The following is a 12,541-nucleotide window of genomic DNA, read 5'->3' as shown; positions in this document are numbered from 1 at the left end:
TTCTTCATTTTTTGAATTTGAAAGATTGATTCCAGCAATGTTGTAGTCTTAGAATATTTCAAATGCATCAAGTGTGTCACAATATTTTATTGCCTTACATTGACCTTTTTAATAATGAGTTTTAAATCAATTTATTGGTTATTTGAATGTCTTCTTTGTCAACAAATCTCCATAAGTAGTTAATAGGGGTGCGCATTTCGGTTCGGTTTATCCGATCTGAGCTGAACCGAACTAGTAATACAAAACCGAACGGTTCGAGATTCTTGTAAACTGAATGGTTCGGTTAAAAACCGAACCGAACCGAACGGTTTAGTAAAAACGGAACCGAACCTAACTTTGTTTGGTTTTAATAATAATAATAATAATAATAATAATAATGATGATGATGATGATGCTAATACTAATAACAACAACAACAACAACAATAAAAAATAATAATAAATAAGTAAATATAAGTCCCTTGACGCCTGCTTCGTCGTTTAATTCCTATTCTCACTGGTATCTCTTAAATTTTTTATTTCATTTCTTTATAGCTTGTTCTCTACTTTGCGTTTTTGTTGTTTGTTACAATTGTTCTTTACCTCACAATTAGTACTTAGTAGTATGTTTGGACTTTGAATTGCTATTTTTGTTATATAATGTTTAGATTTTGGATATAAATAATGTGATAGTATGTTCAAAAATCTAGGAAACGCTAAAATTTGGGACTTAAACCGAAGCAAAAACCGAACCGAATTAAATCCAAACCGAAATCGAACCGAACTCTAATGCTAAACCGAATGGTTTAAATTTTTTAAAACCGAAAAATCAAAACCGAAACCGAAAAAAAAACGAACCGAAGACCGAAATGCCCACCCCTAGTAGTTAATATGATTGGGTTCAAACTGTTTTTTTTTTTTTTTAATTTCCATGTTATTAACATAATACTTGGTAAATAAATATATAACATTATTTTGTAGTATAACTTTGATATTTTATTACAAGATAGTGTAAACAAGAAAATAATGAACAATGTAGTGAATATAATTAATTAATAAATTTGAAGGTAAGCAATCTTTGCATTGTAGAAAATATAGACAATATAACTAAAGAATTATATCTCTTTTTAAATTTTTTTATAATGATTTTTTTTTAATTAAGGCATTATAGACATCGAATTATAAATTAAAGAAATGCGTAAGTATTTTTTTGTAACTACTAATTTATTTAAATTAATAAGAGTAATAGAGTAACGTACTTAATTTTGAATAATATAACATATTCGTAGTATTCAACAATTATGCCAATTTTGATTGGGATGAGTTCCGAAACTAAGACCTATTTTTTTTTTTAAATTAATGGGTAAGTTAAAAGTTAACGGAATATTAACGGAAAAGAGAATATTTAACAAAAAATTTAACAGATAATCATATAATTAAAGATAAATTAGGAAATTTCAAAGAAAATTATAAATCTAAACAATTTAAACCATACATTTGATTTAATTGACCGCATTTTTTCTACGCATTATAGGCCTAACTTTTGTTTTTTTGCTCTTATTAATTAGTATTAGTATACTAGATATTAAGAATTCTTAGTCTTTTTAAATTTGAAGTAATTAAATATGTTATGTAAACCTTATTCATTTAATATATTTTTATATTTACAAAATAAACTAATTATATATGTAGCAATTTCTAAAACATAAATTCTTAAATTTTAATTTTCACACTTTCTCGTCTCTCTCTATCTCCCTCTTAGCGAAGTAGCAAACTCATCCTTGCATACTGATAGTAGTAGTAGTGGAGGCCATGCAGTGAGACATTTGATTGACCGATGTTTGATGTTGAGTTCTTATCTTATTTAATTTTTCAAAAAAATTCGGCTGAAGTTTAGGGTGCCTATTGGTGTCACTACTTGCACACTTGTTGTGGCTTACGACTTTAACTGTTTGTCTATTATTGTTATATTATGTTTAATATTTTTTAACAAATATGTAGTCCTTATAAAACGTATAATGTGTAGATCTTAAATCGACACAAACCTATTTAAAAGCTACAACATAGTCTTTCTTTAATGACATGCATATTAAATAGGCATGTGAAAGGGCTTTAGGCCAAGCTGAGCCAATTCTAGGCTCAGGTTTGAGCATTAAAAAAAAGCTTACGTATAGGCTCAGGCCTAGGCCCATGCCTTAAGTTCTCATAGCAAGTCTAAGTCCAATTCTTCAAAGCTCGGTCCGACTTAGCCTATTTCCATCCCTACTCTATTAGTGTAAATTATTATTTATTTGTAGTTGAAATTTGGAAACATATGTTTATATTTATTAAATGATATATAAGTTTATACTCCGTATGTATTAGAGTAATATAAATATGTTAGTATATTAAAATTGAAAGTTTAGAATTTTATTTTGAAAATGTCAAAAGTATTAGTTGAGCTTGTTTAATAAGCCCTAGTTCGAGCCTTTTAGGGTTGATCAAGACTAAAAAAAAAATAACCAATTAGCTTGACAACCAGATATGACTAGCTTGAAACTGAACAAACTTGCATGTTTGACATATATTAAATTAAATATTAAGAAAAATATAATTTAAAATAACTTTAATAAAATCTTGTTAATTCATTCAAACATAAAATGAGACAAGTGAAATTATATTTAAAAAAAAATACTACTAAAGTTTACAAACTCGAATTAAGAAATGAGAATAATGCTCAAATAGGCCATTATATTATACGCAATTGTGCAATTTGGGCACTAAACTCAAAAAATTATAAGTGGGCCCATAAATGATCAAAATTTATGCAATTAAACTAAAATTGACATGTTTGACTCGTTATTGCTAGTCGGTTAATTTTTAAAATATTTTTTTTCATTTTAAAAATATTTGTAATTTTTTTGAAAAAGAAAACAAACCCAACCTATCTCCCCCCTTCCCTCGTTCGTCTCCATGTTGGAGACAAAGGCATGGAGACAAAGGACATGCCTTTGTCTCCAGACGAAGACGAATGATCTGCCTTTGTCTGTAGTCGAAAATGAAGGATGTTCCTTAGTCTCCAACATGGAGCGAATGATGTGCCTTCATCTCCAGCTAAAGACGAAGGATTTTCCTTTATCTTCGACATGGAGATTTTTTTTATTTAAATTTTAATCTAATATTAAAATTTATTTTTAATAAATTAACCACCACGTTAGCAATAATCAGTCAAACACGTCAATTTCAATCAGCTTAATTGCATAATTTTAGATTATTCAAGTAACCAATTGTATTTTTTTTTCCAGTTCGATGACCCAATTATATATTCGTGTGTAGTTCAATGACTTATTTGAGCATTATGCTAAAATAATTATATATAGAATAATTTGTTTGTTCAACGAATATGACAATTTAAATATAAATAATAGATAATATTTATCTATTTATGTGGAAATTGATTGTGTCTTTTTGTTAAATTATTTCATTTGTATCATTTTATTTGTTAAGTTTGGTTACTAAAGCTTGATATAAAGTTATTTATAATTTATTTTCATAATATTAAGTTTAATATTAATGTACAAAAATTATATATTTAAAATAATAAATAAAAGTGGTATTAAAATTAAAATCTAAAATCATATGGAAATTTTAAAGAAAATAAGTGAAAAAGAAGTGTTTTTTTTTTCTTTTTTTACTAATGATTAGTAAATATGCCAATAAAATGGAACAAAAAGTATTTTATAAGTTTGTGACATGGTTTGATAATTAAAAAAGGCACTATATAACTTTAAACTTTTATTATTATTATTATTATTATTATTATTGTCATTATTATTATAAACTTAGGTGAACACAGCTTCACCGAACTAATTCTAAGCTCACAGGCTCCGCCTATAGAGCCACTGCCGAGGTAAATTGTGAGCCCATTAGTTAGATCATAGTCTTCATGTGTGCACAAGAGATCCAATCTAGACCTTCCATCATCCTTTAGTCTTTTTTCTCATACATGTTTTCATTGGGGTTCGAATCTCCACACTGCGTTCTCCGGTCATGACGAACATTGGTGCAGATTTGACACTTTAGAATTTAGTCACGGCCACGCTCACGACCCTGACCTCCTCTATATCTACAACTACCACCATGAGGAATTGATTAGTAGTGCATCCCTATTGAAAGGGCCTGGAGTGATTGGCCCTTAGTGCTGATGGTGGGACTGGAGGAGCAATCAAAGAGGCATCATCTGCATGGATAAAATGATGTGTAGTGAGATAGTCGTTGAGTTGATCAATTGTCATGATCGAGTTCCCTGGCGGTCGATGAGGAGACCATTGCATGGTACTCAAGGCGGAGGCCCATGAGTAGATAGGGAGTATGTTTACCCAATCTAATTGGTCAACCAACTTCAGCAAGTAGTCTAATCAAAACCTTGGTTTCGCCAAGATACTCACTCGTCATGGAATCTCCTTAGCGCAAAGATTGCAACTAACTAAGGAGATTCAAACAACCTAACGTGCCCCGGAGGAAAACCCAAATGCAATCTCAATAGCTTGCCACAAGGCTCAGGATGTTATATGTCTCACTGCAACATACATAACCTCATTGGATAGAGACGAATTGAGAATGAACAAAATTAAATAATCCTGACGAACCCAAACTTGAGCCGTAGGATTGGCTACACCACGAAACATCCATCCGAAGCCTGAATGAAAAAGGCTGGACACGGTAAGTCGGTAACGTGTCATCGACATATCCACTGAGATTTTGTCCACGAAGAAAGGAAATAAGTTGGATTTTTCAAAATAAATAGTTTTAAAAGGTAAGTTTAATTAATAGATATAAATTGATGAATTGTTTGTAGGATATTTATTTGGGTGGTTGGGAGGGTTGGGGATGGGGAGGAAATATTTGAGATGGTGTGAGACGAAGACGCAAAGTCACCGACCAACGGTGATGGTAGGGTCGACAACCATGGATCATTAACTATGAGAACAATAATTATTAGAAAACTTAATTTACAAATTATAGGAAGAGATCATACAAAGACTTATAGAGATGATGATGATAAAAGGTAATAATACTGAAAGAGGAAGAATGAATTTTAGTGTGCCTAAAATACAGAGTCCTAATACAATGAGTATACCTATGACCTCGAAAATTCCTAATTTATTGGAAAATATTTGTCAAGAGTATTAACTAATCTCTTGATTGATTAATTAAAATATTTTTAAATTAAACATTTGAATTGCATTAATGATTCAATGAGTGATATTAATGATATATATGTTGTGTCACTCCTTCCAATTGCATGATGATCTAAAAATACAAACGATATATCTCTCTTAAATACATGCATCAAACATCAATTAATAATTTTTATTATTTAAAAATTATTAATAAAATGATGGGACAAAAAGTCAATATAAAAAACGAAAAACCTTTTTGTGGGGCCGTTTCAAAATTATATTATGCGAAAGCTGTGGTGGTAGAAACAAACTCTTCTTAAATGGTAGAAAATGACAGCCAAACGAACTGTTAACAAATCAAAGGAAATGAGAAACAGAAATTAACCCGTTCTATGTGGACCAAACTCTTATCACTACGTCAAATATTATAAGTTATAACTTCCAATTAAGCTAGCTGAACTTTAAGATGCGATTTTACCCTTTCATAAGCCTCCGCCCAATATCCTCAGCCACCAATTGTTTGGCCCATTACCCACTTTCGCCCTATATATTTAATTCGAACTAATAACAAAAGTACATTTTTGATATACTAAAAGTCAATTATCCCTGTATTGAGAACTCAAATAATATATTTTTCCTGAATATAATATATATTTTTAATATACTAAAAATACATTATCTGTGTACTGAGTGTATATTATTTGATTGATAGTTGACAAATTATTGCATGAACCATGGTCCACACAGCTGTGTGGACCAAAAATAAAAAGTGTACTAAAGGTACGTTATTTTTGTATTGTAGGTACATTATTTGATAGTATATATCAAATAATGTACCTTCAGTACAAAAATAACGTACCCTAAAATAATGTACGTACAGTACAAAAATAATGTACCTTCAGTATAAAAATAATGTACTTTTTATTTTTGATCCACACAGTTGTGTAGACCACAGTCCATACAATAATGATTGTTGATAGTATTGTCAAAACCATGGTTTATACAATAATGATTGTTCAATCCGTTATACAGGCCAAAAAGTCGCCGACCGATAATTTTTGGGCTACGATAGCGCTTGTGATTACATGGTACCCTGGCCATTTCACCCGGCCACTTATTTGAGCACCATCGCCGGTGTTCATATACTCCCCATAGTACAACGTTTGAGCATAGTTCCCAACCATCGGAAACCAGCCATCTCGATCGATCAAACTGTCAAGTGTACACATTAAAAACACCGTTCTCGAATATTTTTCCCATGGCCTACCCAGATAAGTTGGGAACGAGCCCTGCACCGGTCCCAAGTCCGAGGTTGCAGTCACATGGGAATTGAGGATTACAATTCCGGTGTTTTGGTTAGGGTCACTCCTCCCTTGGGCCGTCACAAAATTTTTCTGGCTGGTCATAGGTTTCCTTACGTAAATGGTGCAGTTTTGCACCACGGCGATGGCGTCGCCAAATATGAAGTCCACCGTCCCATATATGTCACAATGCCCGTAGAATTGTCGCTGAGAGTATACGTAGAGTGTGTCCTGGTAGCCCTTAAAGCTGCATCGGTAAAAAACTGAGAAATCCGAGCCGGAACGAAGCGCCACCGCTTGGTGGTTCTCAGGCCCGGCGGTGTTCTCAAATGTTATCTCTCGTGCCATAAAACCATTTCCTATCACGGCTGCGAGACAAATGAAATTAGGCTAAAATGTTCCATTGTTATAACAGGAACAAAATTCATATTGCATTGTAAATCTTGATACAAAAATTGTTAACACATTTTGTACTTACAGTTAACCGCATATAAACAAATAACTTAAATGATAGCTACATATGTAACAACTATGTACAAATAACTTAATATGATACTTATATTAAAAACGTAATATTAATCAAGAATAAAGTGTTCCTAACTAATAATAATTTAAAAATATTAAAATTTTCATAAAAAATATTGCACTTAGCTTAGTAACAAACATATTATTTCTAATTAATATTACATTTTAAAAAAAAAAAATAAGGATAGGAGAGTCACTCTTATGTCTTATCCAACTTAAAATAAACTAATTTTTAACATGTTACATATGCAGCATAAAAAAATTCAAATAAAACTATTTAAATTAGTTATTTAAAAGGCATTTTTTTGGTGACCTAAATAATTCGTCACTAACCCACTACTTAATTGTATATATTTAAAAATATATATACTCTAATATATTTAGAGATATTATTATATTATATGGTAGCGGGTTAGCATGCAGTAGGTGGTTCATTTGAATTTTGTAAAAAAAAAAAAAAGAAGTGTAACAATTTTTTAATTGAAGGAATCAATTAATAAAAGTAAACTAAATTATTAAGCTCTTGATTTAAAAGGAAAGGACAAAATCACCAAAGAAAAAAGAAAAAGAAAAAAGCATAAAGTAGGCAAAATTGTAATTTATGTCCCTCTATAATATGCCAATTATCCATGTCGCCCTGAATTATTAATTGTGTAAATATTACCCCTCAATTTTCAAAAACGGTACATATATTGCCCCTCCCGTGGTGTAAATGTTGCCCCTTCTTCGTTACGGGAGGGGCAATATATGTACCGTTTTTGAAAATTGAGGGGCAACATTTACACCACTAATAATTCAGGGGTGACATTGATAATTGGCATATTATGGAGGGGCAAAAATTACAATTTTCCCTTGAAATGAGATAAATTGATACATTTTTATCAGAAGTTAATACTCGAATTGGTCTCTCCACTATTAAAATTTTTGATCATCCATTTTAAAATTTGGCTCAAATTTAACCCCAACTATATAATTTTTATCTAAAATGATCTTTGGTCTAAACCAAAATAATCCTAACCAATGACCATTTTAATTAACAATTACATAGTTAAGAATGAAATTGAACAAGTTTAAAAGTTAAAGATTAAAATGATTAAATTCTAATAGTTCATAGAGCAAATCACCTATTTTCTTTCAACTTAAGAACATGCATTAAAAGTAAGACTCACCAAAAGTGGCGGAATGGAAAGTTGTAGAGCCATCTCCAACGCTTCTATTCCCAGTTATAATAGTAGCATCGATCCCATCTCCAACCACCATAAAATTATTCATCGAATTCGTAACCACCACATTTTCCTCATAAACGCCTCTTTTCACATATATCACAAATCTACTACTGCCATCACTAAGCGCCACCGCCGCGGCCAAGCCTTGGGAAACGGTGTCGTAATTGCCCGACCCATCTTTCGCGACCACGATATCCGCGACACTCTTCGCAACATTAGGCCGCAGGAGCCTCCTGTCGGACCTCGAAACCCAGCTCGGAAACCCCACGGCCCGCGAGCGCGGCGGCGAAGATAGAGCGAGCGCGTTGATTATGGCGAGCGAGTTGGAAACGTGCTTTAAGAGGTCAGTGGCTATGTCTTGGAAGGGGTGGAAATTGAAGGGTAATTGGAAATCTGTGAAGCCGTTGCGGCAGGTTTGGTGGTTGGTGACGGCGGCGCTTAGCCACGTTTGGGCGTCGTTGGTGGCGGCGGATGCGGCGGCGGAACGGCGGACTTTGTCGAGCGTGTCTTCGTAGAGATTGACGCAATCTGCCCAGGCTAAATTGGCTAGTTGGTTGGATGGGAATGGGGTGGGGCCCATAGCAGAAATGTGGTCATGGGCGCTTTGAGCGCGAGCTAGTGTTGCGCCGAGGGCTAAATTCCGGACGGTGGAGCTATTTTGTGGGTTATGGGCAACAAAGAGAGACTCGCAAAGTTGAGGGTATGGAGTTTGGGTACATAGTGATGATGGGTCGGTATTTGCTGCATTTGGGAAAGCAAAGCAGATTATTATAATGATGAAGGAAAGAATGGTATCTGTGCCCATGGAAGAAGAAGGAAGTCAAATTGTTGATCGATCGGAGTGCAATGTTTGCCAAGTAGCTAGTTAAATAATAAGCTTTGAGTTCCTGGTTTAGTCTAATTGGTTTGTCGTATAACTTAAAAAGTCATGACAGGACAATTCCTATACCATAGCTAGACCAAGATTTATGGTGCATTTTGGACCTTAGTGTATGCGTATGTGTTTTATGTTGTAAGTTTTTGTGTTGTAAAATTTTATATCAAGTATAAATTTTGTATGGAAACAAATTAACAATTCTGTACTATGCTATAATTTATGTGTCTATGTTGTGACATTTCGTGCTTATAAATACAAATTATGTACCTAAATTAAATTTGAAATATAGTAAATATATAATGTGTATTTGTTTTGTGTTATGAAATTTCGTACCTTATGAGTACAAAATTCTGTATCTCGCCATTTTGATCCAGATTCCATAATACTATGTGGACTCTAGTCCATAATATAAATCGCCCATGAACGCAGACGGCAGTTTGTGGGGAAAAAATGCTCAACTATGATGGAAGGTTTGGATTAGATATCCTTTGTGCGCACATGCGCACATGAAGACTATGATTTTATTAGTGGGCTAATTGTGCGACTCGCGATTTACTTATGTAGTGACTCTAGACGAGGATCTTATTGGTTTAGGATTAATCCAACAAAATTGGGATCACTTAAGTTTAATAAAGGGAAAGTTGCACTTTTCGTCTCTAAGTTGTAATGTAATTGTAGAATTCATCTCTAAATGTTGGTAATACTCACTTTTTGTTCCTAAGTTATCATTGATGTTGCATTTTTCGTCCCTTTACTAATGAAACATTAGAGACGAAATTTGTAATTTTAGTATAACTCAGGGACGAAAAGTGAGCACAGAAGGATGAAAAGTGCAACACCAATGATAACTTAGTGATAAAAAGTGAGCATGACCAGCACTCAACCACTCAGGGACAAATTTCAACAATTATCCTATAACTTAGGGATGAAAAATGTAATTTTTTCTTAAAAAAAAAAGAAGAGAAGAAGTAAGCTTTGAATTGTTTTAGTTAATTTGCATATGGTAGAATATAAATCTAAAATCTAAAAACATAATAAGTGTGAATGAATGTTATACCCTTCATTTATGTTCGTTTTTTTCGTTAAGTTTTTTTGTACATTATGCTATAAAAGTTGTATTTTACAATATTTTGGACAAATATACCCCTACCGCTATAACTTCCGTTATCTTTTTCACTATTGCTACCATGCACATGCATTCACCATATATTTTCTTATCTTCTTCAATAATAATAATATATACACATTATATATTGAAGTTATATGTTAATTATTTCCTAAAATATAAATATAAAATTTATAAAAATGTTTTACATTACTATTATTATTATTTATAATAATTTAAATATCTAAAATCTAAATATATTTAAAATTTTAATATAAAATATTAATATTGGGCACCTATTTTTTGCACATAGCGCATAAAAAAATTTGTGCATAAAAAATACTAATATATATATATATATATATATATATTCAGGATAGGAGGAAGAAAGAAAAGAAGGAAAAATGAGACAAAAACAGAAAGCGTGATGGAGAGATGTAGAAAAAGAAAATTAGATTAATAAGACGAAAACCCAAGAAAAGAAAAAACAAAAATCAAAGAAGTCAGTCGATGTCTTATTAAATAAATTTTTCCTAAGCTTAGAAAATTATTTTAGATTTGTCTCTAGATCAGCAAAAAATTGTATTTAAGATTTAGCAAGGGCATCTAATTCTCAGTCTGATTTTCATTATTGATTTTTTCTTATCTGTCGTGTTTCCAACATTTGATTATTAATGATTAATTCGCGTTTGTTTAAAAAAGAAAAAAAATTCGCACATTGATTATCGCACTGGTAGTGTATTTTTGTCATTTAATTTGTTATAAAAATTCTACGGAGTATTATATAGTGTTAATTCAATTATGGTATGTTACAACGAACCAGTGAAAACCTTTAGTTATCCATCAGCAAACCATAAAATAAAGAAACACACTAAATATTGTTAGTATAGTATGATTGATCTAAGCCGATAGGCTATAACTCGTTAAAGAGTCTGTAGTTATACAATTCAAAGAGTTTTACAAGATTATATTGAATTGGTTAGACACTAGTGCAAATCCAATATTTTTTTTGATGTGGGTCAAAGACTAGTAAAAAATCTTTTGAACTTTCCTTATTCTCTAACTCAATTAGACCAAAGACCTTGTGGTGGCAAATTATACCGTGCACCACGTACGTAAACGACGTCGTTTTGAGTATTGTAAATTAACCGTTCATTTTTTTGGAAATCACGTTTTCCGTTTCGGTCGACTTTGTATTTATGTTAATATTCTGCGTATTCCAGGCAATAATTCTGTGTATTCTAGGCAACCGTTCTGTGTATTCGAGACAACCGTTCTGTGTATTCATGTTAGTAACACATGTTGTGATGTGTTTGTGCATTCGAATGTTTAGGAGGATGAATTCTGTGTATTTTGTGTCAATATTCTGTGTATTCATGTTATTAACATAGGTTGTGATGTGTTTGTGCATTCGAATGTTAGGAGGATGAGTTTTGTGTATTTTGTGTCAATATTCTGTGTATTCTGGGAAAACATTCTGTGTATTCTAGCCAAACGTTCTGTGTATTCTAGATAATGATTATGTGTATTATAGATAATGAATTCACTGGAGTCATTCGCGTCCGCGTCCGCTAACATCTGTGTAATTGTGTCAATATTCTATGTATTCTGGGCAAACATTCTGTGTATTCTAGGCAAACATTCTGTGTATTCTAGATAATGATTATGTGTATTATAGATAATGAATTTCCTGTAGTCATCCGCGTCCGCGTCCATTAACATCGAAACAACGTCGTTTACGTACGTGGTGCACATTGCTATGTGCACCGTGGTGCAGGGTATAATGATTGCCTTGTGGTCTAGTGGCACCCGATATGCTGGGCCGGTCCAAACATTTTGGAGGCCCTGGGCAAAATTTAAAAAAAAAAATGGGCCCTTATCTGAAAAACTAAAATTTAAATTTAATAATACTAAAAAATAATAATATCAAATAACATGAAATAATACATTTATTTTCTTTAGATTGTTTCAAATTTTTGTTAGATGATTTTGATTTTTTGAAAAATTTATTTATAACTCCTCTTTGTGATTCTATTAGCTGCTCTACTTTGTTTTTTTTTTCTTTTTTTTTTTTCAGTTCCAAATAAATGTTTTATAGGTAATATTATATAAAACAATTTTAAAATTTGTATATAAGAAAAGAACAAAAGCACTTGAATATATTTATAAAGTTCTCCTCAGTCTTCAGTTGTATCACAAACAGCTACACAACCATGATTTTTTGTTCTTTTCTTTTACATATTTGCATTACTCATGAGAAGATTATAGATTTATAGCCCTAAATCCCTAATGTGTGTTGTGTTGCCTATGTGCAGTGTTGCAGAGGAAATAAAGACGGAACAAATTACAAATAAAAAAAACTTACAA

At 32.0% G+C, this 12,541-nt stretch overlaps 1 protein-coding gene across 1 annotated transcript; it reads right to left on the bottom strand.

Moving 5' to 3' along the window:
- Positions 1 to 6,120: 6,120 nt before the first annotated feature.
- Positions 6,121 to 9,016, bottom strand: LOC116017285 (pectinesterase-like). Its single transcript, XM_031257837.1, has 2 exons — positions 8,136 to 9,016; positions 6,121 to 6,809 (listed from the first exon to the last, which is right to left on the bottom strand). The coding sequence occupies exons 1-2, from the start codon at positions 8,995 to 8,997 to the stop codon at positions 6,157 to 6,159; spliced, it is 1,515 nt and encodes a 504-aa protein (XP_031113697.1). The 5' UTR covers positions 8,998 to 9,016; the 3' UTR covers positions 6,121 to 6,156.
- Positions 9,017 to 12,541: the final 3,525 nt, after the last annotated feature.

Source organism: Ipomoea triloba, chromosome 4 (assembly GCF_003576645.1).
Source record: "Ipomoea triloba cultivar NCNSP0323 chromosome 4, ASM357664v1".
NCBI lineage: Eukaryota > Viridiplantae > Streptophyta > Magnoliopsida > Solanales > Convolvulaceae > Ipomoea > Ipomoea triloba.
Note: the sequence above shows the minus strand (reverse complement) of the source record. Positions and strands in the feature narration are given on the sequence as shown.